A 27,562-nucleotide genomic window follows, 5' to 3' on the forward strand; every position below is an offset into this window, starting at 1 on the left:
AAACAGGGCTCCGAACCGAGGGGCGGGCTGGGTGGAGGGAGAGAAGCCTTCAGGCCCTGGCAGCGCAACCTGTAATTGACTGACAAAGACTGTCTGACTTCGGCTTTCTCTTCGTCTTTGTCTCTCTGTATCACTCTCGTTCCCCCTCCTCCTTATCATTCTCTCCATTTCATTTTCTCTCTCTCTCCCAGCTTCTTTTTTGCGTTTCCATGTATTAAAGAGGTGCTGCTGTAAATATTTCAATATTAATTGCACAGTCTTTTTTCATATGAAGAAGGGGGACCCCTTGTCTGCCTTTTGTTTGCACTGCTTTGTTTCATACTGTACTCCTCTCTGCTGGAAGGAGGGACTGGAGTAGAGCCGTATTGCTGGCCCCAACCCCGTCCATTCAGTTGGACTGTTCCTTCAGGTGGTCTGCAACAAAACATCTTCACCACCATCACCATTAAGGTCCTGCAGCAGTAGAATAATTGAATAACTGAATTTCCCACATATTTGTATTATTGGAAATGATAAAAGATCCTTAATCACTTTTAAGTATTTAATTTCTTTAGCCTCGCACTTCCCCTTCTAACAGCTTCTTGCCTGCAGGTGTGATCATAAGGGAGGTGCGTTTGTTCACTGGGTTGGGCTTTTCTGCAGATGTGTGTGGCCTTGGAGCCAGTGTGCTGTTGTCTTTATTGTTTTTTCTGTACTTTGCCGCAGAAAGAATTAGTGTGTGAGGGTGAGAGTGGTCCAGTGGTCTGGTCTTGTCCTCACAGCCTAGTGTCAGAGCAAGTATTGCCAAATATTTCTTCTTCTGTTCCTTTTTTGCTGTATTATTTTTGCTGTATTTGTCCGTCTCCTTCCTTCTTACTGACACAGAGGTGCACTTCAGACATCCTGCTCCTGCAAAAGCCCAGACCCTCCTGCTGTGAAAAGACCATTTGCAATGCAGAGCCCAGTGCTTTGTGTACCTGCCTTGTGTGGCACTGAGAGTCTCTCTATAAGAGGCATCAATAGCGTAGGCTACAGTTTTTCTTTAATCTGTTTTCCTTCAGTTTAGAATAACATGTCTGTATAATTTCTGGGTGCAAATTCACTTGTGTGTGTGTGTGAAGGATGCCATACAAGAGTAACCCAGTGTTATAACATCTAAACATCACTATGGGATTGCATCCTTCTACAGCCTTGTCCTCCTAAAGTCAGAAATTGTGTGACGCCAGTGCAGTCTCTTTGATGTTTCATTCCTCCATCAACACAAATGCATGGATATCTCAGATTTGTTTTTCTATGTGGCTGAAAATTAGCTGAGCGAAGCTCCAGTGGATATTTCCAGAGTTAGGAGAAGCAAGTCCGCCACAGTGAATTAGCAGAGTGGCCTTTGACTAAGGTGTACACCAACCCTGTAGGTGGGGTAGTGTAACCCTTGGGGTGTTGCTTTCATTAGGTGCAGGCCAACCTGCCTGAGCAGCACGAAGATCACTATCTTTGACCCAGTTTGTGTTTCCCAGTAGTGGCATCTCACCATTGGACAGGGAAAACGTTTCGTTGACATTGTTTTTGCGCTCATCTTTTCATGCAGTCTCTTCCTTGCTCCCTTTTCTCCCCCCCCCCACCAGTTCTTCTGTCTGTTTTCCTGCCTTTCTCTGCCTGCCAGGGAGGAGAAATTCATCCCCTCTGCTGAGCCCAAGATGGGCTGGCTGTACACAGCAGCTGGTTCCTGGCAGGGAGGTGTCCTTGTCTGCGCGCAGGGCCTGGAGACAGGGTCAATTTGGTCCTTAGCAGCAAGAGACTAATCAGCTGCTCTGGAGAAAGGGTTAATTACTGCCTGCTCCACAGAAATTAGCAAGGGGAGAGACAGTCCTAGTTAAGGAGATCAAAGCGAGGAGCTGGAAAGTGGAGGGATTCCAGGCCACACGTTGCGGCAGCTCTCTGTCTGCTCTAGAGAGAAAGAGAGCGTGTTAGAGACGCTGCTTTTTCACCATATATCAGCAAGACTCAACTGCCAGCTTTAGAATGCATTACGATGTGGAGATGAGCTTCGCGTTTTCAGGGTTTTATCTGATTACTGTGTGTTGAAGCTGGAAACCCAGAGGCACCGGGGGACCCAGGTTGGCGCTGGGAGCATGGCACGGGTCAGAGCAGATGGCACTCACTGGGAGGGGGCCGTCATCAGTTTGCCCCTGGCCCGCCGATTTACATACGGGACTTTAAAGCTAGTCTTAATTAAAGAAGCTTTCATGGTCTGGTCTGCAATTATCAAATCTCCTGTTTGTCTTTTGAGCTGATAAATATTCATTTCTGTCACCCAGCACTTCTTTCAGCACACAGCTTTTTTCACTCTTTTATGTGTACTTGCACTTTCAAGTTTCTGACTTTCTCTTGAGAAAACAGATACAAGTTTCACAACTGAAGTGTCTGATCCATTTTGTTGTACATGTAAATAATGAAGCTAGCAAAATGCTTTAAAAAACTGAGTTGGAGTAGTGCTGTGCGGTAGGACTCGAGTACATATTTCGGTTTGTGTGAATTGCAGAGGTTTGGGATTGAAGCCTCTCCGAGTGTCAGAATGTCTTGTCCTTGGAGTGCAGATGGAGCCTTTGCAGTGGAATGTGGTGGAATCTGGCCCAACCTGTTTTACAAGGGTGTTGCCTTCTCATCACAATGTCATCTCACGAATGATGATTATTTGACTTTTCTCTCTTTTAAATATCTGTCATTTAAGAATGTGCATTACACCAGCTTCCGACCTGTAAGTGCGGATCAAAACGCATGTCATAGTGATACTGAAAGTGGGAAGGTGGTGTCGTAGTGTTTTTGTGTAGGCTTGTCCTTGTATTTATACCGGGTAATTCTGTAGTTTGCTATAGTAAGCGTTTCTAAGTGCACGTTCAGACAAACTTTAGTTTAAACTATTTGCCGTGCCATTATTACAGTGACATATGGTAAAGCTAAATGTATTGATAAAGGTCGGCTACAGAAGACAACCATGATAAAAGTCTGAAACTACCGTGCAGATCAGACGGAATACCGTAAGGGAGTCAGTAGTGGAATGTGGCTGCAGACTCTCCTCTTTATTGAGTGGCTGTGGAGCTCTTGCAGAAGAACACTCATTCAGAAGACTCTCCTGTTTCTCGGTTAGATAGCAGTTGCACCTGGACTTCCCTTCTTTGTGAGCTAGAATTCCACTTAGGTGTGTGTGAGTTCACATGTCAGCCTTATGTCTAGAGTTCATGAAATCCCATCAATAACCTCTGGAGTCTCCCAGGATTGTGCTGTCCAAACCCAGTGGAGTCATGGGTGGAGTTAAACATATCTTACTATTTCTAACTCACCTGGGACATATGTGGAAAGTTGGGGGGTTGGGTGGGGTGGCGGGAGGTTCTGCATTTTTTTTCAAATATATTATTTTACCTTTCCTTTTTCCCTACAAATATCTATGATAAAGATTCATAATTGTATAGTATTATGAGCTTTATAATGTTTAACTTTACTAGACGTGTCCTAGTGGGTGGCGGGTTTTTGAGAAGGCAAATGCTTCACAAATGCTTGTCTGCCCAAACCACGCTGAATCACTTTTGTGATATTTTCTGAAGCGCCTTTTTCCTCAGGCCCTGTATAGTTTTATACAGTTTTATACCTGGCAGTTCCTGAGTCAATAGCTGAAAACCCAATGTCAGAGGAAAATCTGAGTTCCTCTGGCTAAATGGAGAAAATTTGGACCAAATGCTGAAAATGTGACTCATCCCTTGAGCTCTGTAAATTGTCAACAAAGAATAAAGTAATAGAAAGAATATCCAGTAAACATTTTAGTTCTTAACCTGATTTTGTTTCCTAGAATTTCCCATCATTAGTACTCAGATAATGTACAGTGTGTCTGAGGAAGATTCTGCAGTGGATGGTGCTGTTTGGGTTGGGTTGCTCTGGGGGCAAACTGAGTTGCTACTTCACATGGTGTCTGATGATCTTTGCAGTGTCCTCCTAAAAGGTTGCTGTCCCCTTGGCCTGGCACTGGCTGCAAATAGGATGCTCAAACCATTCCAGTCTTTAAAAACTTATAGGCTCTTGTTCTCTAGAAAAGTCATAACCGGTGTGTGGATGTAACCTTACCTTAAGCAATCTGCACGCACAAATGTGGATTTAAGAATATGCCTGCATATATTTTTCTTATCTTTCCTGACATGGACCAGATTCATCTGGAGTCTTATTTCTACCAACTGGACGGCTAAAGCTGGACCTGCAAATCCGTCTGAAACCTCTCATTCCTCTCTTCCCCAGGAAAGGGTTCATGTGAATTTCACGGGTGTACACACATACCTGAGGAAAGCTATCTTGGTGGAGACCTTTCCATTGCCTAATGAAATGTCCGATTCCTGTTAGACATTCCTGTGAGATTTACTTTTCTCCAGGTGGCTTCTGGAAGCACATGGGCATTTTGTGAGGGTTTGGATGAAATCCAAAGTAATTCAACCTATTCAGTAACATGCTGCTTTTACAATGAAAGCTGATAGCACAGCGGCTGTGCTCTGTCATTGGGGTTTTTTTTTTCTGAATTGGGCTTATCACACTTGTCGGCAAAATAGCGGCAAAGAACCAGTCGTGCACGCGTTCCAAACACCCTGACACGCAGCTATACAAACTCTGCGCACACACAGGCTTTGTGGCACACTGCAGCTCCAGTGTGGCGCTGTTCTCATGTCTCTCTGCCCACAGACCCCTGGGACCTCCTGGCTGCCAGAGCTTCAACCTGGTTCTTATTTAGCCTCTTTTCTTCCCCTGAACATTTTGTCTTTGTCATGTTTTTAATATATTTTGTTTTCTTATGTAAATACCATTATTTTATTGTGTTAGCCTTGGAACATACCCTCCAGTTTTGGAGTGCAAAATGGCTCCGTGAGTAGTGCAGTGTGGGTAGTTGCGTAGGTTTTGGTCTCTTTAGGCCAGCAGAACATTTTTGGATCGTTTGCAGATGCTGTTCCCAGCCAAACTTACCCCTGGCCAGATGTAAGGCGATTTTTTTTTTAATCAAAAGTACAGCGAGGAGCTAAGATGGTCTATTTCTAAGGAATGGAGTTGAGTGTTTGTGTACAGACTTCATAAACTGAATCTATCCTGAGCTATCTTTACTGACTAAAGCTGGGCCCTACTTGTGTAGAGTGCTCAGATAATTAGAAAAACACCTACCCCAGTTTGCCGATTCCTCATGCTGTTTCAGTCCATATTGGTGGTAGTTCATAATGGTACAACACTTGGCTTCTGAAGGGAACAGGTGTGTTACACCTAGGGGTGAAGTCTCCAGAACCATTGCATGTCAGAGTTTTAACAGGATGGCATAGCTCAGCAGGACGCTATTCCATTTTTTCTTTCAGATTCAGATTTATTTTGTAGTGCACTGTTTTATGACTGGCACCATCTTAGGGTGAAGCTAGCAAGACAAAGCCGCAGTACTGTAAGGGCGTAGAAAACCAGCAATGAAAGAGGTAAGGGTGTAAAAATACTGATGTAGTTGTATGGAGCAAACTACCCTTACTTAGGGGTTTGGTAGCACTATGAATCAAAGCTAATGAATAGAGGGGAGGCTGTGATCAGTCTGTCAACGAGTGTGTGTTTCCCAGTTCGGGCTCTCTTTTGGGCAGGGGAGTACAGGCATGGCAGACTTGGCCGAGGGTCTCTGTTGAGGATTGCTGGGAACCTGAGCTCATAAGACGGTGAAACCTAGGAGAATTAGCACAATGAGTTGTTGAAAGCATTGACTTGGCAGGAAAGTAATTTCTTGAGGCCTCTATGCCACTGAATTATTCAATTAGTGCTCAAGTCTACTGCAGCCAAACCAGCCTCACAGAAATGTGAAATAGCAGGGATTTGAGAAAGCACAGCTGATTTAATTAGTGACTAAACTACTGTAGTTTAGGAGGCCTAATTTGTGCATTGTGCAATTTCAACAAGGGATGTTATGTTAAAATTGTATAATGCACTAGCTAGGCCTCATTTAGAGTATTGTGTACAGTTTTGGTCGCCACGTTACAAAGAAGATATTGCTGCTCTGGAATCAGTCCAGGGGAGAGGAACCAGATGCATTCCAGGACTTAAGGGAATGTCCTACATTTACAGGCTGAAAGAACTGAAGCTTTTTAGTCTTCAGCAGAGAGGCTTGAAGAAACCTTACACAAGTATTCAAAATCCTCGAAGGCACTGACAAAGTCAACCCAGTGGACTTCAGAATGAACAGAGACACGCGAGCCAGAGGTCACAAGTGAGGGATCGCATCTAAAACCATGAATAAGAGACATTTCTTTATCCAAAGAATTGGGTGTTCTCCTATTTTTGTTGTGGTTGTGGAAATACGGAACAAGCTACCCAGCTATGTGGCTGAAGTTGATACTTTGGCTTCCTTCAAGAATCGGCAAATTGAGATCCTTGGATCAGTCAGCTATTAACTACTTTCACTCTTAGGTAGGAGAGGCATAGCCAGTGGTGTATCCTGCCTTAGTGCACTCCTTGTTTTGTATTTTGCCTTCTTTATCTCATCAGTTCCTCTGCAGTTGAAGACAGCATCTTCCCTTTTGCAGTAGAGGGTCCGTAACTTCATGTAGGACACCCTGAATGAAGCTTTTGTTTTTTTTTATCCAATCAGATTGTATTATCTGAGTCACATGGCGGCCAGACTGACCCATAATCCTACAAGATCCTGTATGAAGCTTGAGATAATGTACCACTGCTTTAACAGCATAAATAATGAAACTAAACCGAAGACTAGCCAGCATCTCTGATGCCCTGCAGTAAATTGTGGTTTTTGAATTATGTATAGCGTGCAAGCCTGGTTTCAGTCCAGCATGAGCTCAACACCAAGTACAGCACTTGGATGGAGCCTTCAAAAGAAGCTGGAAGTTTCTCTCAGATGTTTGCCCTCTGACGCGAAAACACAAGGCCTCGCCAGTGCGAGAAAGTGAGAAAGGGAGGGAAGAGCTGTGTACAAGAGTCTGAAATCTGCACGAGCGTGTCAGGGGTGACCGCACAGTGAGGTCGTTAATGAACAGGTGATGACAGCGGAGGTCAGGGAGGTGGCGGCTCAGGGAAGGGACGGGCTGGGCAGAGGAAGCTCCAGGTGAGAGTGGGGGCAGGACATGAAAGACTTTGCCGACTGGCCCCGCGTTCACCACCCTGGGAAGGAACTCCCCCTGTAACCACGACAACAGAGCCAGAATGGCTTTCCGAAGCCAGTCTCCCAGCAGCTGCAGCTCTGTTTTTCCATTGGGCGGAGATGGAGCAGCGAGGAGGGAAGGGATACTGTTTTTATCTAAAGTGGGAGCATCAGTGGTTAATCGTGACCCGTTACATATTCACAACTGAGCGTCTTGGCACCGTGCAGGAAGGGTCTGCTTTGCTACCAGCTGTTTGACATTACCTAGCATTGCATGGTAACATAAAGAAGAGTATCCAGAGAAGTGTCAGCTTCTAGAGAGATCATCTCCGTATTAATTCATTCATTAGAAACGTTGAAATAAAGTGCGTATGAAATACCAACTTTCAGTGAACAAGTACCTGGAATTGCATTTTTCAAACGCAGGGTAGATGACTGCACCCAGCTTCTGGCATGCTTTCAGGGCTGGGGGGTTCTCTTCCTGTGATGTGTCCTGTGTCTCAGATGGTCGGTGCCTCTGATGTGGAAGGGGTCTTGCCTGTGTGTGAATCTTGCAGCTGAGCCTGTTTAATGAGCAGTGTGTCACTGCTCCCCGTACCTCTTGCTGTGTTTCGCCAACACATTAATAATACCAACACCCCCCCCAAACACACACACACACACACACACACACACACACACACACACACATTGTCTCAGGCGGCGAGGAGAGAACACTGGAGAGCAGAAATAGAGACAGTTCACCGAGTCATTGATCCATTATGTAGATCTTCAGAGGCGTGATGGTGGGTGGAGGGTGTTGCCTCCTGTATGTGTACTGCTTTGGGATCCATTGAGATGAAAAGCATCCTACAAATTAGCATCCTAAATTAATTATTTGGAAGAGTTTTAGTCCACAGCTAAGAATGTATACCGATAATCAAAATAAGCATTAATAATTAAAAAATCAAGCACTTATCAGGCAAATGATAACAATGCTACTTTTAGCAGGTGAACTGATATTTTATTGTAGCGGTTTGAAATGGAATGTCTTTTGTCATTAATTGGGGTGAACATCAAGGGACCTGTTATACTCTGAAGATCACATGCTAGTTTTGCCGAATGTGTGGCTGCTGTTGACAGCAGTGAAAGCTGTACATCTGCAGTGCATGCTTTGCACTTTGCTTTGCTGACGATGTCACATTTTTCTTACGGAGCCTGGACATGCGTGTTCCTTGGTCTCTAGGTGCCACACCTCATCCCACAGATGTTCAGTGGTTCAGTGGGGTCATGTCTGACAAGCATGGTGTCCACAGCATACCTGTTCCATGCTGTTGTTACCCGAGCAGCATATGCGTTGTCCTAATGGGATAATTTAATGTCGGGATGCTCCAAATGAAGTCCTGAGACTTGATCAATGTGACACCGTGCAGTCAGGCTGCCATCAATAACTATAAGCTACAATAACTAGCTCTTCAGCGACTAGACATTCCCTCCCATCCTTCACTCTGCCCTGCCCATTCACTGGCTTGTCGTACACAGTAATTAGCATGTTATTCTGCGCCATGCTCGCTAATGCCCATCAGGGTGGTCTGTATGAAACTTTGATTCATCGCTAAAATAGACAAGGCTCCACTGCTGTTGTTTCTGCTGCTTCACGACAGCATTAAGACATCATTTTACCAGGGCATATCGGTCCCTTTCTTTGTTTTTCTTTCTTGGTTTTCACCACACTTGACATTAGGCATAAATCACCTCATCATCTGTGCCCAGTCATCTTTCTTACTAATGAGGCAGATTTAGTGCTTATGCAATAGTAAAGAGACATGAGTGTGCGATGGTCAAGTAATCAAAATGGTACCAAATAAACATTTAATCCATATCCAAAATGTGTTTATTTTTAAAAACATGCATGCGTGGTGATGTTTCTTTTAATTTTTAGTAAAAATACATTTTTAAAGCCAAACTACTCTGACATATCTTTTATTATCTTTTTTTTAATGCAATAACTTCCTGTAATTCATTGTGACTCAGCTTGATAACTTCAGCATAACTGCCACTTCGATAAAAAAACTAAAAAGCCTTTGGATAATTGGAATAATTTTCAGCCCTTGTCTATCTTGATGAAAAATATTAAAAGTGTTGTTGTAATTCAAAAAGTGACAGTATTGACCTCCTAATAAATATTTGAATTTAGACACTTACCTGCACTGAAATGTCTTCTATTAAAAGTGATGATAATCTTTTCAGAACAGCTAATTTGGGTGGATTGTCTTAATGCCCTTAGCTCTCAGTGTAGCATTTGATACAATAAATCATGACATTCTGTTTAGTCAGCTAGAGAGCTTATTGAGTATTGCCCTTGAGTAATTTAAAATGATAAGTGATAAATGATACTTTGCTGAGTGTTAACATTTTAATATTATTTTTGGTAGTTTTAGTTCCAAGGTTGAGCTCCGTCCCGGGCCCTCTGCATTTTCTATGTCCCTGTTGGCCAAAAGCTGAAATTATATTATTTGGTTTCTGTACTAAATTCTATGTTCACTCTAATCCTGATACTGAGGTAGAAGTTTTATTACTCTCCGATTGCATTTCTAATATAGAAATGACACATGAAAACATTTTTATTACGTTAAGATTAAGGTCATGTTATTGGGTACCTACGGTCACTTCTGGAAAAGCAAGGCTGTATCCTTGTCAGCTGAGTTAAAGTGACAAATATGTAGGAGATGCATCTTATGTACAGAGTATTGAAATGTTTTTTTTTTTTAGAAATATTGGCAGGCTGCATCCTATTCTGTTTTTTTTTTTTTTGTGACAAAACTTGATTATTTTTATGCAGGATTGATAATTGTAACACTAGTCCCTGAAGCTACACTTAGGTTATAGTATCTTCAGAATTCAGTGGCAGAGTAGTGGGTTGGTTACATGCAAGTGATCACATCTCTCTCGTCTGGAGTCCTCGTGCTGGGTTTTCCTCAGGATTTGAGTGGATTGTAAAATCCTTCTGCTAACTTTCAAAGCTCTATGTGGCTTTTCTCCCCATATGTACCCAGTATGTTATCTGTTTACTCCCCTCTGTGCGATCTTAGTTCAGCTGATTCTAGTCCTCTGTGGGTTTCCACTGTTCCTCTACACTTTACAGTTCAGTTCCTTTTGTTCCTGCATCCCGAAAGTGTGGGACACCATCCCAAAGAAATCGGAGCTCTTCTGGATAGGCTGGGCGTAAAAGCACCCTGAAAATTTCTTCTGAAAATAATTGTTTTTTGTATGTGTGTTAGCATCATCTGCTTTCTTTTCTCGAGTTTGTGACCGTTGCTCGTATTGTGAATTACTAAAAGAGAGGAGCCCATTTGATTCTTTAATTGCTAACAGTAACGTAATTGACTATTGGTAATCCAAGGATCTCATCTAGACATTTCCAGAGTGAAACCGGGGGATCACCTTCAGCGACATGGCTGGGTAGCCTCATCAGCAGAACTCCTTTGTTTTGATAGAGCAGAATCATATTTATTTAGTTCCATGTCAAAGTCAATTCCAGAGCATTTGTATGAAAGAGTGGTCTTATATCCAGAATGGAAGAATGGGGCTGGTGATTTTGGGTGTTATACTTAAAGAGGCAACAGGCACAAAGAGCTGTGCATCCTGCAGGCAGTTAAGACATTTTCAGCCTTCTGATTCCAAAGCCTGCCAGGGAATCTACACAGCCCAGTATTGCCCCAGTATGCCTCTACACCAGCAACATAGTTCGGGTTAAAGTAACATGTGGTGGTATGTCAGTAGTGAGATATACTTTTTGACTGCTGTTAAGAGGCTATTTTTTTGGTACAATACACAGACAACATCAGCTGGGGCACTGAGAATAAGAGTACAGAGGCTGTGAGGACAGGAGTCGGAAAGTATCTCTTTCACTTGAGCTCCTCTCTGGGGAAATTGAGTCCGCTTGACATTTCCTCTACTCTAGCTGCTGTGCTGTGAGAGAGGAGCCTTCTTTCTGTGAGCGATGCCTCGTCGGTCTTGTTCAGTCCTTGAGGGCCACAGCCCAGCAGGCTTTTTAGGTCAGTTCAAATCAGCCACTTCCTGCCTGGGGAGAAGAATTTGTCCAGTGAGTTTTCAGGGAGCTCAGGTGAAATCCCGGTGAAAGTTCCTCAAGGGCCAGAGATCAGTATCCCTTTTGCTGCCACTTTTTGCCATCTTTTTTTGCCAACTTTTTATAGCATTCCCAATCTGTCCAGACAGAGCAGTCCAAATCAACAAGTTTGGCGTGGCTGGCGGAGTCCTTCGGTGTTGCTACGGCAACAGGTGAGATTGTGACCCTCAGCCCCATCCTGGAGAGAAGCCCTGTTCTGCAGGAGCAGTCTCCCTCCTGTTTATGAGCATATTCTTAGGAACAGTGTTTCCTTGACAGATGGAATTACTTAAATGCTTCACCAGCAAAAGCGAAGATGTTTTACCGCTTGTTAAAAAAAATGCCTCCTACTTTTTGGCAGTCTTGTCACATACAGTTTGCTTTATGTTTGGGTCACTGCATCAGTGTTTTTAGCTTATGACCCACGGTGATCCTTTGGCCATATAGCAGCCTTAATAATTTAAGGGAAGCACAAAGGATTCCCATTGCATTAGCAGCGTGCTTCGTTGCAGAATTTATTACCGGCAGACTTTTTTGCACACTGTCGATAAAGACCAGGAGTGGTATTTTTAATTTTATTTTAATTTGACATATCTATCAATGCAGATTCACGCAAATTAAGTTAATGGCCTTGAAATATCCAGTTACCTACCTAAAAGCCTGTAGCTGGTGTAGTTCGGCATGAGCAAATCTGCAGTGCAGCAGGAAGCCTGTTCTTGTGCTGGGCTGGCTAGCCAGGTGTTGCTGGTATCAGCCGGGACAAGAATAGGAGAGTGAAATGAAAACCTATTAAGCCAGCGCCAGTATGATGAGTCACGGCAACAGGCAGAAGCTTCAGTCATGGAAATACCGGATTGAATAATATTGAATGCTTTGCCTTATAAAATTAATCAGTTTTAATCCTGGGAATTGTGAGCAGCCTTCTTTATTGCGTAAGAACATTACAGTTACAAAACAAGAGAAGGGCCTTTGGTCCATCAGATGGCTCTTTTATACAAATTCTCTTATAAATTTTCTGGAACTGACTTTGACAGGGAACTAATTAAATGTGATTCTACTGTATCTACAGGGATCAGTCAAATTTATCTGATTTGGTAGTTAGTCATTGGTCCACGAATCTCATCCAGGAGTTTCTTGAAGGCAACCAGGGTTTTGGTTTCAACGGTACGCCTGGGATTGCTTGTTCCCTACTCTCACAGCCAAATCAGTTTGGGTCTAAATGCACAGAGCTCCACGGAGCAGCAGCACGGCTCTGCACTGTAAGGGCCAGCCTGGCGGAGCCGTGCCACTGGGGCGTCTTGCGATCTGGCGGTGAGGTAGGGGGAAAAAAACAACAGAGGAAAAACGGCGAGCATGAAAGAGCCGCACGACGCCGTGAGGAGAATCGGCCCCCTGCCTCTTCCGGCCATATGTGAAAATGGATTGTTTCCAAACGAGGGGTTCAGCGACCGTCCCGCGCCTCCCAGGGTCCCATCACATCAAACAGCGGGGACAGTTTAGAGTCTGGTTGGGGTCAGCCGTGAGGCCCATGTGTTCATCCCCGTGAGCTCAGCTGTTTCCAGTCTGCAGCGCAGGGAGGCAGAGAGAGAGAGAGAACAGGGACGCATGCAAGAGTGATGGACAGAAAGGGAAACCAGGATGTGGCCGTGGCCTGAAAACCGAGGGCGGCTGTCTTCTCTCTTTCCACCCCTGCGCCGCGCGGCTCCGCTGACGCGCACAGCCATTCTTTCCAAGGCAGAGGGACTGCAATGTGTGTCCAATCAGGGCTGTTTACAGAAGGGGGGACATTTGATCGAGGTCCCGCATGTTTCCTCTGGATCCACTGCCAACTTGTGTGGGTATTTATAGGACTGCTCGCCCTCTGACGCAGCAGTGTTAGAGCCAGCTTTCATTTCGTTCCCTTTGTTGAGAGACTTGGCAATCAGAAGGGAGCTAGAGGTTGTTGTTTTTTTTTCTGTCTTTCTGTTTTTTGGTTTTCTTATGATTTTCTGTCTCCAAAGGTGGCCGCTTAGCCACGCAGTGTTCTCGGCTCGGTGCCGGGATAGGAGACTGTACTGCTTCTACACCAGGTAAAACTGCCACTTCACCCTCCGCTGGGAAGCACAACTGCTCCAGAAACACAAAAACACCATTTATATGTGTATATAAAAAGAAGGAGGAATCAAACAAAGGGAACTCTTTTTGGGCATGTTTGAGGAATAAATTCCGGAATCCAGTATAATTAACAGATGGTGTTATGTTTGAATTAAGTATTGACCTTGTACTTTTTACACAGAGGACAGCAGATTTAATTAGTCAACCATCGTATCGAATGCGTTTGTAGATTTGTCTTGTATTTATTTGGGAAAACACTCTAAATGTTTTTGTGGGAGAGAGAGTACTAATGTATTTGAGGAAGATGTGTTTGGACCTCTGGTTACATGTGGAAATGTTTGCGAGTCCTGTGCCATTTGTGATAACAACCTCTCACAACACGGCAGATGGATTTGTGCTCGGAACAGGGCTTTTCAGAGCTGGAGAGTTTTCAGTCCCGTATTCAAGATGAACAGGAAGTCGCTCATCTGATCGCAGGAACCCGCCGAGGAGGAAACTCGGAGTGGAGGACTGCAAAGATCAAATTCCTCGAAAACGGCAAGAATGTGACAAAAAATCAGCAGGACAGCTTAAGCAAGAGTATAATGATTGCCTCTGTGTGGGTAATCTATTGGAGATGGCACTGGACGTGCCTGAGAGCCATTGTTATTCCACTCACTCCTACTGTCATTGCGGTGCAGGTCACTGCACTGTGCAGCCAGACAACTGATGAGATCCCTCATAATGCTCTGCTTTTGTTTTCTCCTCAGCTGAGTTGGCTGTGCTTGAATGATTAGTACTGGAGGAAATAAGTCAAGAAAAACTCCTGTGTTGCTTGGGAACCTTTTTGTTTTCTAAAAAAAGTAATGCACCATGTAAGCTTACATTTTGGTATGCTTTTGCACAATATTTTCCTTATGAAAATGTTTGTTTTGATAGCTTTAACTCGTAGAAGGGGACAGCCGAACAAGAACGCTTAAGGAACTCGATAAAACAAGGCTTCAAGAGGTGACTAGTAACTGTTTGGAATTGTGTGTTGTGATATACCTAGTGTGGTGCAGTCTGTGTTGGTAATAAACACTGAGAAGGTGTGAATATTATCATCCAGTCATCAGCTCAGGAACTCCCTTTCTCTGTTTACATTCCACCAAATAAATTCAGAATTTGTAAATACTGGTTTGGCCAGTGTCCTCTTTGCTGTTCAATCACATGGCCACAAAACAAAAAGAAATAATTGGCCCTGTCCATGAATATTAATCAAACTAATGTTGGAACACAAGGAAACACAGGCTTGTTATAATGAGCAGCTTTCACATGTAATGATAGCATGATAATACTTTTAACTAAATACTTTGTTCCCTCATTCTTTTGCTTCTCTACATTGTCTAGATGATAGGAACACCTACGTTTTATTTGTAGATCTACCTTCTCCACGCTTAGGTTTCCCCAATCTTCCACCTGTAGTTTGTGTTTCTGCTGCACGCTTACACTCTGAGTTGCAGGGCAACAACAGAAATCAGATTCAGTTCAAGCACAACAGACTCGGCTTTTGTTTATACTGTGGCTGCGGATTTCTTGGAAGAAAAGCTCAACGATTCCATTGCGTCTCGGATTGCTCACTTTAACCGTGCAGGTTTTCTTGCATTTCCCAGGGATGGCATCGGAACCGTCGCAAGCGAAGGAGGCCTCTTGGAGGTGTTCACTTCAGGCTGCCTGACGCCCGGGCCTGCGGCTGGGGTGTGTGCCTGAGGCGGTGGGGAGTCCCCAGGGCTAACCCCCTGTTTCAGTGTTGTTTTGATCTGAATGGTTCTGCAAGCTGGTAAGCAGAAGCTGAAGTAGAACAGGAGATGAGGGAGTTTGGCAGGAGAGATAAGGGGTAATGCACTGCCCACGACCCCTCTCTGGGGACTGAAGGAGACAGTGAGGGGAAAAGCTGTAGGCTGGGAAGACTGTCAAGGCAGAACTCAGGAAGTGATGTAGCCCATATGGAATACAACTAAGGGGGCGGCTCTGAGCCACGGGGAGATATACTGATATGGCTGCTGATGTATTTTGAAAGCCTGACTAGATAGTAATTGTCAGTTGTCGTAAACTCTCAATATGGTAGCAAACCTGCACTTAAACATGGTACTGTCGGGTAATTCTGACAAACCCCTGGAAAAAAACTGAACACTGACTTGTTTAAAGATGCAGTTGGCAGGGAATTTGATTTGGTACAGTGCAGCGTAATGGAACACGGCTTTATCACACTGTGCTAACATCAATGGTGGGGACGTTGTCAGTGAAAGAACTGATGTAATATACGACTGTCAGCAGCAGTACTTCTCTGCTGTATTATAAAGTTTAGTTACGAGCAGCTGTTCTGCTTATCAATGAGTTCTGCGTTTCATTTTTTGTTTTTTTTATCTGTGAGGAAGAGAAATTCCCTGAGCAGTATTATCTGTTCTGCGTAGCTCTTTTCAGTCCTGTAGTGCCTGTCGGTCAAATAGACAAAGAAGCACGAAAGGTCAAGAGTCCAGGACTCAGCCATGAGGAGGCTGGCATAAGGAGTTTTCTTTGGAAAAAGCTTGTTAGGTTTTCTGAAAGTATTACAAAGCTTACATGTTTACTGACAGTGATCTGTATTCCTATCAATGAAGTAACAGGGGAAAAGACACATATAAAGTGCTAATAATTATAACATCAGATCTATATGTTTAAGGTGTTAAGCTAGCTTCATCAGAGTAAATGCATTGTAACTAGGGTTGCCACATTTTCTCAAGAAAATGAAGTGTGCCTCTCACATTGCAAGTAACAGTCACAAGGGGCATAGTGGAATTTACTTCATGAGTCCATGGAGATACACTATGCTGATCGTCCTGATTCCATTCAAATATTACACATCTTTTGGCAGCAGTCAAAGCTAAACAGGAAAACTATCAACTCAAGAGGTAGATTCCGTTTTTTTAAGACTCTCCAAGGATAGCCGACAACATGGACTTAAATGTAGATCTCTGTCAAAGAATCTTGAAAATCATTTTAAGAGCTATGTTGATGTTTCGGACATGTCCAGATAGTATGCAAAAATGAACCATCCTGAGCACAAAGGAAAAGGATCATTTTTAATCAGTCACATAGGTGTTGAATAGATCTTATAGATACATTTGTACTGGCCTTTTATCTTGTATTAATGCAGGAGCCCTGAGAATGCTCTCACAATTATCCTGTTGTAGCTCATTTGTAAGAGGAATTCCCAGATCTCTCTCTCCCATCCCCGTTGTTTTTCAGTTAGTACTCAAAAATGAGCTCAGCAATAAAATCTGATCTGTTTGAGAGATAAGTATGACCGAGTGGCCTTGAGTTATATGGAGTCAAGTAATGAATAGTGAAGCTTTAACAGAGGCTCTTCCTGCATTGATTGAGCATTTGTTTGTCCAGATCTGTAATTAGTTTGTTGGAGGTATTTGAAAGCTATTCCTTAATTAATCATAATACGCATCTCCTATTTTCTGAATACCTTGTTTACTCATAATTTAAAAACAGACCCATAGGGTTTTAGATGGGATAAACTTACAAGAGATTGGTGTTAGAGAAAGGCATCACTGCTTCGTATTATACAAGACATGTATTCAAATGTTGTTGTTCTCATTATGCAACAGTGTTATCAATAGCACATTTTGAAATTGTTATCCTACAATGTAGTACAGGGAAATGTCAACAAAAGATTTTTGATTTAATGCTGCAATTATTTGACGCTTTTCTGATCTTCAAGTTTCACCATCATGGCAAACGTTTTCCTTGTGATATCATGGCAATACTGGATAGAAATGCACCAAATCAACGTGCTTCTTAAACCTCTTTATGTTTACTTCTGCACCTGAACACGAATGCAAATACGGTTTGTCATTTTTAGTGCTTCTTTGGTATAAATTTCAAAATGGACAAATTCAAACTATTCCAGAATTGGAATCATTGCTATTCATTAGGAGGATTAGTGGTACTCCATTAATCACATCACCACAAATTTAACATTCACCCGTTATCTATAATCTGTTTCCTATCCATTAACCGAATTTTTAATCCAAAGATTACTTTAAATGTCTTCTGCCTGCAGTTTGAAAATATTTTAAAAGAAAACTGTGAATATGCCATACGATGCGTTCTGCTTGTATCCATTTGCTGTTGCAAGTTAAGCAAAACCTTGCTTTTAAAAATCTAGGCAAATAATCTACTAGAATTCTGTCACTATACAGATGATCCTCTAGTTCAGATATGATTATTGTTCCATAACCTTACATTAAATACAAGTAAGATATAGGCTTATTGGTCTGTAATTAATTTGTTTTTGGGCCTTTTTTGGGAGCTGTATTAGCAATTTCCCAGTCAGTGGGCAGTATCCGGTCATTAGGGAATAATTAATGTGTTTAACCTGTAAAGTAAAAAAGACGGCTAATGTACAATAGTGTAGGTAAAGTTTAATCTCTCAGAGATATATAGTTAACATCTCTAGTAAAATGGTAGGGTAGTACATGTATGGCAGCACTAAGGAGGAGTGGTTAGGGCTTTGGAGTCAAACGGTTGTGTCTTTAAGGACAGGGTGGTGTATTTTGGTACTGTTCCCTTGCGTGTGTTCTGAGTACTTCACTCAGATTTCTTCAGGAAAATAACCAAGAAATAGGTAATACAGAATATAGTAACTGCTTACAAATGTAAACCACTTTTACACTTAGCTAAAATAATAGTAATGTGTAACTTAGATAATATTCCGTTCTATTTTAATAGAAACCTTGATATGGTACATCAAAAAGGTGCCCTAAGAGGGTGTTAGTTGGAGCTGGGGTGAAACCTGTTGATATAGCAGGTGAGCAAAAGCCACAGATTGTAATGTACTTCAAAGATTATGAATTGTAGTTTACTGAAGCTGTAGTAGAGCTGTTTGCTAACAGTTTCCCTCAGTTGTACAGTGTGCAACGGGAATGTGATCTGAATTTGTTATGTACTGTGGACAGGCCACTTTGTGAGACCGAACAGTGTGGAATGCAGTGTCCCTTCTGTATAGTCTCGTTCATGCTGGTGGAGGAATCCTGTGGAGGAGATTATAATGCATACAAGAAGAATGAACTTTAGTATTGTTGCGTACAGGCTTGCCAAATGCAGAACTCTACGTTCGTGCATAACATTACCCTTCGCTCTGGAAAATGTATGTGCCGAACATCTCATGTGCAGTTTGTGAATGTCTTTGTCTTGAAGACAGGAGTAAAAAATAAGAAAGCTACCCCTTCCTGTGCATCTACTGTACGTTTTTTAGATAAAGCACGGTCTTGCGATGATGATGTAACTGGCGCCGACAGGGGTACAGTATTTTGGAATTGAGGAATCCACGCCGAGCTGGTCGCTGCACGCACCTTTTCATACGACCGACTCCACCGCTAGACAGCACGGGGATTGATGAGTGGGTTCAATTCCGTATACTGGGGCCGTACTGCAGTTAATAAATATCCGAGTATTAACCTTAAACCCCACGGATGCATGGAGTCGAGCAAAGCTTGCTGCCCCGGGATTGTGGGTTTGGAACCAGCGCTGACTGACAGGACAGGGAAAGAACGGCTCCACCCCCCGAGAGCGGAGCGCCGCAAAACACGGGAGAGATTTCGGACCCGACGCGTTTAAAACGTAAACAAAAGCTGATTTTGTTTTTCAGACGCGAAAAACAGATTAGGGGTGTCGGGGGTCCTCCCCAGCAGAGAGGAACACATATCTTTTCAGTCCTTATCAGTCCTCACATATCTGCGGGTGTTTGACTTTTTCTAAGTCAATGTATAGTTTTAGAAAAATCAGCTTTATAAGCTGTGGTTTTACTTTACTTTTGGTGGTAAAAAACCCGAAACTATATTCTGTAATTAATTACGGTACAGGTTCTAGTTCAGATTAGTTCAAAACTAACCGAACGCTTAACATTATGGCAAATGTTATTAAATGTACTTTTAACCTATTGTAATAAATATTTGGACAGAAGCAGGCCCGTTGTGCTTGGACAGACAACCATTGGGAGGAAATATAGTTTCATATTGTATTTATTTTAATGTCTAAACATAGATTTGGGTGTCTTTTCTCAAATGCAAACCTTTCTTCTATAGTTTATGTAGGGCCTTAGTATTTAGTACTCCTTAAGTGTGGTTTACAGTCATCTCATATGTGCTCAGGGTCCTCACTCCGAGATCCGCTTCGTGTTTTCCAGCCGCCCGCCTGGTGCGGGCTGCCTAGCTGCGAGTCCCTGTGTGCGGGAGAGGATAGCTGCCGGGGGGGGAGAGGAGATTTCTTCAACGCGCTCATTTCTCGCTGGTGGGAGCACCGTGTTTGTGTTTCTGTGCACAATCCGGGGCACATCGTTTCCATCATAATCACCATCACAATAATGGAAACAAAAGCACTTCATCACCGTTAACAGCGAGAGAGCGCCGCAGCGGGAAGTGGTCGGAGCACTCAGTTTGATGGGGATACAAGACTACGATAATATTTTTGCAGCGATCCAGTGATTCGCCCCGGAGAAGCCGAGAGAGATCAGGAGGGTCGAGACAGTTGGATTGGTGGTTTTATTTTTCTTAACACTCACCTTGTGTCTCTGCTTGCTCCACACCTCTTGGAATCTGATGTTTTTCAAAGGTCTTTCTTTTTGTGTGTGCAATGTTCGCACCGAGGCAATAGCGTTTATACAAATGTTGGCTTCGAAAACATTTGCTTGAAGGGACTCATCATTGGCACGGGCGCAATGCATTTTTACCTGGAGATAAGCACCTTTTAAACGTCTTATTGGTTGGAACCACGGAATACTGTTTGCACATTTTTTGCACATTTTCCTTATCCTACTTAGTCAAACATTCTGTAGCTATTTATCTTTACCATTCAATTTTGTTACAATTTCCACGCACTCTTATTACTAGGAACATAATGGCTGCGTGCATTCCCGGTGTTTTTGCGTGGTCCACGTTTCGGTGATCCTACGTTAATTCGAAAGGACCTTCGTTTGCTTTCGTTTCTTTTGTCCCAACCCGTCACTAAAGAATGTACCTTCTGGATGGTAATTACCCCGAAAGGATGGAAAGGGGAACCCCACAAAGAAAAACGGTGTACCGGATTTCTCTCACTCTGGTGAAAAAGGAGAGTTTGTCGGAGGGAGGAGGGAGCGGGGATGGCAGCGGCTCGGCTCACCGGCGGCTCGACATCTCAAAAGCGGGCGCGTACCGGCGGGAGGGCGCCTCGGAGATCCAGCGCAGCTGCCTGCTGGAAGAGCTGGTGGAGGAGGAGGACGAGACCGACGACTTCTCCGCTCAGAACTACCTGCGAAACTTCAGGACTTTTAGCACGGGTCACCTGGAATTGGGCCGGTTAAAAATCTCCAGGAAGACGCACCACTTCCACAAGGACCTGTCTTTCAAGCTGAGGGAGGCTGGCGAAGGCAGCGGAGCCGTGCAAGCGGAGCCCCAGGCGGCCGGGTGCCCGGGGCGCCCCGTGAGCATGGTCGCCTCTCTGAACGTAGCCTTGCAGAATAAAAGAAATGTGGTGGGTTCAGTGGACAGTCCGGCCACGAAAGGGCTGAAAAGCGATATTTGCACTAGAGAGAAGGGTGAAACGGCGATAACGATAGGGAGCGAAACCACCGGGTGTGAGAAGGAGATAGTAGGTGGTATTTCTGTTCCAGAGTCGGGCGAGGGTACTGGGGTCCACAGCATCTGCCTCGCAGGCGAAACTCGGGTGCAGAGCGATTGCGGTGCCTCTCCGAGCTGCAGCGCGGCTCAGAATGAATGTTGCAGCGTCGGGTCCCCGTCCATGAGCCCTAAAACCGATGCCAAGTCAGGTGAACCGCTCCCACAGACCCCTCCGCTGAAGAGGCACCCCAGCCTGCTCCGCCGGAGCTTCAGTTTCCGGCACTGGACCGGAGGGGAGCTCCTGAGGATCAAAGCCTTAACCCGGGAGAAGCACCACAGCAGTTCCAGCTGCATCGGCCAGGGGGAAGAGGGGTCGCCGGCCGCCGTGGTGCTGCAGAACCCCGCTTTCGAAGAGTCGGGGGGCAGCGAGAAGAGGAACACGCTGGACGTGGGGGAAGTGCTGAACAAGACGGACTCCCTCACCGAGCTCAGCCGGTGGGACAGGGCGAAGGGCAAGAACAGGACCCTGGATAACAGCGACCTGCACCGGCTCGCCGAGAAGCACCTGGAGGAGAAGGAGGGTTTCCTCCGGGGCGGGGTGCGCTCCAGCGGGCAGGAGCGCCGGCTGCTTCGTTTTTTCAGTGGGATTTTCTCCAAGAAGGACGGCACGTCCACGCCTGTCACCAGCCCCAGCGGCAAGTCCTTGAGGGACAACAGCAAGAAGGGGTTTCTGAGTTCCCAGAAAAGGGCCGCTTTGGGATGCTCACAGTCCAGCACGGAGAGCGTTAATGGATCGCCACTCAAGGGTAATGCATCTTCCGTTTTTTTTTTCTCCTATGCTCAGGTTTGAAAGCGTAAAGGAGCTGCTTAGAGGGCTTGTGTGTCTTCAGAGAGGTAGGGGGGAGGGAGCGTGGTCGAAAAGGTGCTGTTTGCTTTTGGACAGGAAGGTGGGGACTAGAGTGTTAAGCCGCTACTCTTGTATTTTTGTTTGTATTGCATTCCGTGCTGTTCAGCTCCTCAGTGCCTCGTTCACGGGAGGCCCACCCGCGGCTATATACCGAGAGCGTCAGATGCCAGGATTTGTCAGGTTGTGTGTATTTGCAGGGAGTGTTTATTTGGAAGCTCTTGTGAAAGTACCAGTAAACCTTTCAGCCTCATTTGCTTTTTAACTCACCTGGTGTCGCACCCCTCCCCCCCTTACACACACACATCATTGTAGAGACTTTCTGAACATCTCTAGTAAGACTTTTTCGCACTTAATAATCTTCCTACAAGACATAGTTTGTAGTAAATAGTATTTTGCCATTGGTTTCTGAGTCTGAAATATCTGCATGCTGATTTGTGATGAAGGCATGAAGTTGCACAAACTTGTCATTTTACTGTCTTTTGTTTACTCTCTGCATCCTCCAGAAATATTTTACAGTTTCTGCGTTATTAGTGTCAAACACTGTTGCCTCTTGCAGCCAATGGAGGAGACGAAGGACTCATGGTTGGTGTTTGGTTTCTTTCAGTCTCCTCCCCATCACCCCTTAACTCTTTGTTTCTACGTCTAATGATTTTTCTGTCATTAATTACCTGCCTGAGCAGTGTGCACGGCCATCTGGTGTCAGCGCGCCAGTGTCTGATGAAGATCTTCCTGATACGCGTCTGTGAGGAGCCCTCTGAGCAGGCAGTACAAAGGCTTTTCCCAAATTTCTGCTGTTGGTCCTTTTGCAGTGATCTGAAGCATGGCTAATCTCCTAAACTGGATAACGGAGGTGGCGGCGTGTGTTTTCATTCAAAGCCTTTAATACTGGTGGCCGCTTTCACTTTGTTTCTGTTCCCCCTTACTTATTTTTTGACCTGTCTTTAGTTCAGCTGCGCTCTCTTTAATTCCCTGTGCTGAAGAAATGTACGTTCTGCAGAATCTGATTCTTCGCATGATTTGTGTGTTTATTGCACTGCTTCAAGAGAAAAAATGGAGAACACATTTTGTGCTTGTTCCTGTTAATTGTAGTGTTTCTGTAAATGCATTATTAACTGTCATTTTTCACCCTTAACCCTGTTTAAGTCTCAGTATACCTACAGTTGGCCTGTGACACCCCAAAAGAAAGTTGGGCTCTATGTAGCCCCACCTTCCAGCACACTCCCCTGATCTGCTCTTATTGCATACTGAGCCACCAAGACCTTGTGAATGAGATTTGAACCCACGCCCACTCAAGCAATCAAGGCCAATCACAGCACCTTTGGTCTCAGGTCAAGTGTAGTAGCTACTCTTGCTGATATTTAGATATTTAGGATCAGTGATTCCTGACAGGGTCACATTTGTAGCTGTATTTGCCGAGTGCTATGACTGTCAATCATGCAATATTATCTGTAGCTCCTTTCAAGAAATGTAAGCTTCCAGAATCACTGTCCGTGGTGTGGTAAAAAACCAAATCAGACATCAGGTCCAGAAGCCACACGTTGTGGGTCTAGCATATCTGATTTTTGTGAAGCTTTTCATCATGAATCCGTAGGAATTATTGTAATTGTAGTCCAGATGGTGCTTTCTGAATACTGAATTATTTGCTTACACTTTCATTACTATAAGCAGCTAACATTAGTCATATAACAGTGAGGAAAGCCCAGGGGTTTTTAGAAGCTATCCTTAACCACTGGGTCACTCTGCTGTCAGACCGTGTTATGTCTGTGCCATTTCCCTTCTTAATTCCAACTCTCTTTCCCTTTCACTCTTGATGGTAGGTTGTCAGGTAGTGGCACATCCAGACCGCGTCCTAGATTGAAAACGATGCAGAACTAATGAAAATTTCACGCGTGAAATTAGGGTCTGAGTGATTAAGAGCAGCCCAGATCAGCATTTGCATTAAGGAACAACACATCAGCGCATGGATTTTTCAGCAGAATGATTCAGATCATTCAGACAGCCGTTTGAGTCGGGACCTTCTCAGTATCAGTTCTGTCCAGCATGAATGACAGCATGGCTGTCAGTCTTATGAGGTGAGAAGGAGACCCCGCAGGTCTGGTCGTAAACAGAAAAGCATGTGGAAAAAAGAATCCAGCCAGCTGGTTAATATTAATTAGCCTCAAGCCCCTTTCACAGCACAGCTTGAGGCTGTTTATCAGAACCACCAGTAGCAACTGCCCTGTCCTGTACTCGCATTGGGGCTTAGGGTATTTAAAATAAGTATTGGCGTTCCACTGTATCAGGTACCTGAAGCTGGTCCTGGAGACCCCCAGTCCAGCAGGTGTTATGGGTCGCCATTAAATCTTCAAGGTGCTGTGCATTTTAATTTTGATCAATTAAGCAGGTTAAATGTTATAATTCAGAGATCGTCTTGAATCATAGTTTCAACCCTTTTCAGTGCTCAAGGACCGGAATTTAATTTCTTATTACTTGCTTAATTAATCAATAACTTATAGGTTTTCCCAGACTTGAGTAAGAGGGGACCTTCCTCAAGACTATAACTGCACTGTGGCTCTCCAGCACCAAGGTTGTGACTGTAGTTCTTGTTAGATGGGTCCCACTCCAGCAGAGGTGTTGGATTGTGCAAAAGTCAGATCTGGTCCCAGAAGCTAGTGTCCATCGAGTACCCTGGTCCCACATCATCTTTCACCCTAAACCCTGTTTAACTCTCAGTATTCCTACAGTTGGCCTGAGACACCCCAAAAGAAAGTTGCGGCCTATGTAGCCCCACATTCCAGCACGCTCCCCTAATCTGCTCTTATCGCATACTGAGCCACCAAGACCTTGTGAATGAGATTTGAACCCACGCCCACTCAGGCAACCAAGGCCAATCACAGCACCTTTGGTCTCAGGTCAAGTGTAGTGTGACTGGGCTTTCCAGAGTGCAGGGTTTGAGGCCTGTTTGCTGGGCTGATGCGTCGTCATCATCATGGACGTGGTATGGACATCATCAGTATGGACATAGGGGGGCTGTGTAGTGCAAAATTTCAACAGTGTGGATTAGTATTGTCTTCCATTCGAAATGTAAAAATGGAATGGTGTTGATTAACTTTGTCTTCAGGGCTGCCCATCTGGGGCAGAGGAGCTTGAAAGTCGCTCCTTAACTGTGGTTTACAGGCAACGTTCCCTTCAAAATGTTTTCTCTCTTTTCAGATTTCTTCTTTGAAATAGACAAAACAGACAAAGTGTACGCAAGCGTATTAAAATGCTATGATGGCCAGATGAGATCGAATACATTTATGATAAGGGTCTTATCTTTTAGGTCAGGGTTCAGAACTGATGCCAGCAAAAAAAAAAAATGGATTAGCGCTCTCTGCCTGTTTTAACATTTGCTTTGCATGGTGCTTAATAAATGTCATATGACAGTCTAAGTGTTTCATTACTTCTGGTGTTAAATCTTAATTTACAATGAAGGTCTCCTGACTACTGACGTATATGCAAATGTCAAGGGATATATTTATATGTGTTTTGAACAGCTGTATCTATATTAATTAATTCTGTAAGTATATTCAGTTGCTAACCAAGTTTGCCATTGATTTTGGCAGCTGCTGCTCGCGTGGTGTGAAATAAGCATAGCTATCTGCATGATTCGATCAATGGATAGGTTTGATCAACAAAGTTCCGAATGCCGACTGTCAGTCAGTGAAAACAGTGTATGCAGATGTTATCTCGCGGTTAACATGTTTTAATAAAATTGTCTCCACTTTAAGTGATAGCCAGCCGGTATAACATGTATACACATTTTATAGGTGAGCGTCGGAGACAGCCATAATGAAAGAAGTGTTCAAAGTTTAAAAGCAAATGGTGACTTGTGAAATTTCCGGCCCGGCCTTGGTTTTTCAGGTGTTACTGTTCCGCAGAGGAAGAGTCAGGCAGCGTATGGGGGAAAATATGCCTTTCGTTAGTGTGCTTGATAGACCGGGCAGTGAACGTGGTGCTCTTCTTCTCCTTATTAATGCATGACGGTCTTAAGGATGTGGAGTCCATCTGCAGTGAGCGATCTCTTCTGCTCAGGGCAATGAAGTCGCTCTTCTGCGCCTCTCTTTCTCTTTCCCCCGCGCCGAACGAGCGCAGCGTGATTTGTGGGTCTGTGGTAATGGGTCCGTGGTGGCTAGTTCTGGCTGCCGAGACACTAAACAGGTGCGCCATAAAAATAACGAGGCTCGCAAAGAGCCCTCCGTCAGGGGCGTTGTTAAACTGCCATTAAAATAAATGTTGCAAAAATCAAAACAGTTGTTCAGCAAACCAATTGCACACAAAGGAACTGCCTTAAGCTCTTGCTGCCATTATTTTTAATTTGGAGAATCCCACTAATATAACTGACTGCTGTGTTACTTCCTATGCATTATTATTACATGACATTATTTGGTCACCTGCTCCATGCCTCTGAACTGTGGGACTACTGGGATGGGACTTGTGTTGTGATCCAGGTGTGGAAGCCAGCCACACGCTCAATTTCAATTTATTTGGAAAGAGTCGTCAAAGCGTGTCTCTTTCCATATACTGCATTGCCCGGCCAGAGAGGGATAACCTCCTTAATTTCCCGCATGTGATGTACTGAGACTGACGTTTTTTTATTTGTTGGATTCATGAATAACCATTGATATTGACAATGCGTGGTTTAAGAACTTCAGATTCATCGGGTTTTGAAATTGCATGGAGTTTCTTCATTATCGCTGCCTGCTCCCTAACTGATGATCAGTAATTTTCAGAGAATCATTCTGCATGTTACTGCATAAATTAAAGAAATAAGGTGAAGAAACCTTTTACTTGTCCTGTGTGGTTGAAGTGCTCTAAAGCTTTTGTGAAGGTCTTTATGGAGTGTTCATCACTTCAGAACGTGCTTGCTGGAACACTACATCTGGGTCTTACAAAGAGGAATGAAGGTTTTACAAAGAGCTGCAGAATGGGCTTAGAGTCTTCCTGTCGAGAAAGCACAGCATGCTTGGCACTGAGTATTTGGTCTTGTCACTCTTAATTCAAGCTACTGTGCTGAGCTGCTCTCTTGTGCTTGTGCCGACAGCAGTGGCCCATGAAGTCTGAGATCTGTGCTTGTACCCTGTACCCTGTGCTATTCTTCTTCAGCTGCTTGTTGGCCCTTGTGTAGGACGAATGTTTTCTCCTTATAGATGCACGCCAAGGCTTCCTATCCCAACAAAGCTTCTAGCAGCACTGCCTGATGGAGACTTAGCAGTGTATAAAAATTCCATTGTGTGTTCTTCTAAATTAGGACACTGTGCTGTGCTCCTGGATCTGTGCTGACTATAAATGTCTTCTGTGGTGCACAGCCAGTCTTCCGCCTTGATGCGTTCACACTTTCCACAGGAACGACTCTCCCGAGCGCCTTTCTTCAGCGGCATTCCTTTTTTCTTCAGGCCCAGTCATGGAAAACTCTTGCTGTGAGAGCTGTTTTACAGTGCCAGCTTTTCCACTGACCCTTTTTACATACAGTACAGTTGCCTCAGACACCCTCACTGCCTCATGGAGATAAATAGGCCAGCGCTCTGGTGTGGGATAATGCTTCCTGTTTAAGCAGAGCTGGGGAAGTTTTCAGTTTTTTTTTTCTTTTAAGAGGTGAGAAAACACTTGTGCTGGCAAATTCCTGTTGCTTTCACTTGCTTCCCAAAGGATGCAGTTGTTACTGGACATTAATGGCACTTCATATGGTGTGTAGCTAGAGAGTAGGG

At 44.2% G+C, this 27,562-nt stretch overlaps 1 protein-coding gene and 1 long non-coding RNA gene across 9 annotated transcripts in view; both read left to right on the forward strand.

Annotated features, from left to right (window-relative positions):
* agap1 (ArfGAP with GTPase domain, ankyrin repeat and PH domain 1) overlaps positions 1 to 27,562 on the forward strand; it is a 237,197-nt gene that overhangs the window by 72,653 nt on the left and 136,982 nt on the right. For 3 of the 8 annotated variants that reach the window (XM_015358502.2, XM_015358504.2, XM_015358503.2), the window contains exon 1: positions 19,534 to 21,735. The exons of 4 other annotated variants lie outside the window; for them this stretch is intronic. In XM_015358502.2, coding sequence (XP_015213988.2) covers positions 20,346 to 21,735 — 1,390 coding nt within the window. In that variant the 5' untranslated portion in view covers positions 19,534 to 20,345. Of the gene's footprint in view, positions 1 to 19,532; positions 21,736 to 27,562 lie in introns of those variants that run through there. One more of the 8 variants, XM_015358505.2, reaches the window with a different exon arrangement.
* LOC138242097 (uncharacterized) lies at positions 12,868 to 14,477 on the forward strand. Its single transcript, XR_011191354.1, has 2 exons — positions 12,868 to 13,300; positions 13,712 to 14,477. It is a non-coding gene; the product is annotated as an uncharacterized lncRNA (long non-coding RNA).

Source organism: Lepisosteus oculatus, chromosome 12 (genome assembly GCF_040954835.1).
Source record: "Lepisosteus oculatus isolate fLepOcu1 chromosome 12, fLepOcu1.hap2, whole genome shotgun sequence".
Lineage (NCBI taxonomy): Eukaryota > Metazoa > Chordata > Actinopteri > Semionotiformes > Lepisosteidae > Lepisosteus > Lepisosteus oculatus.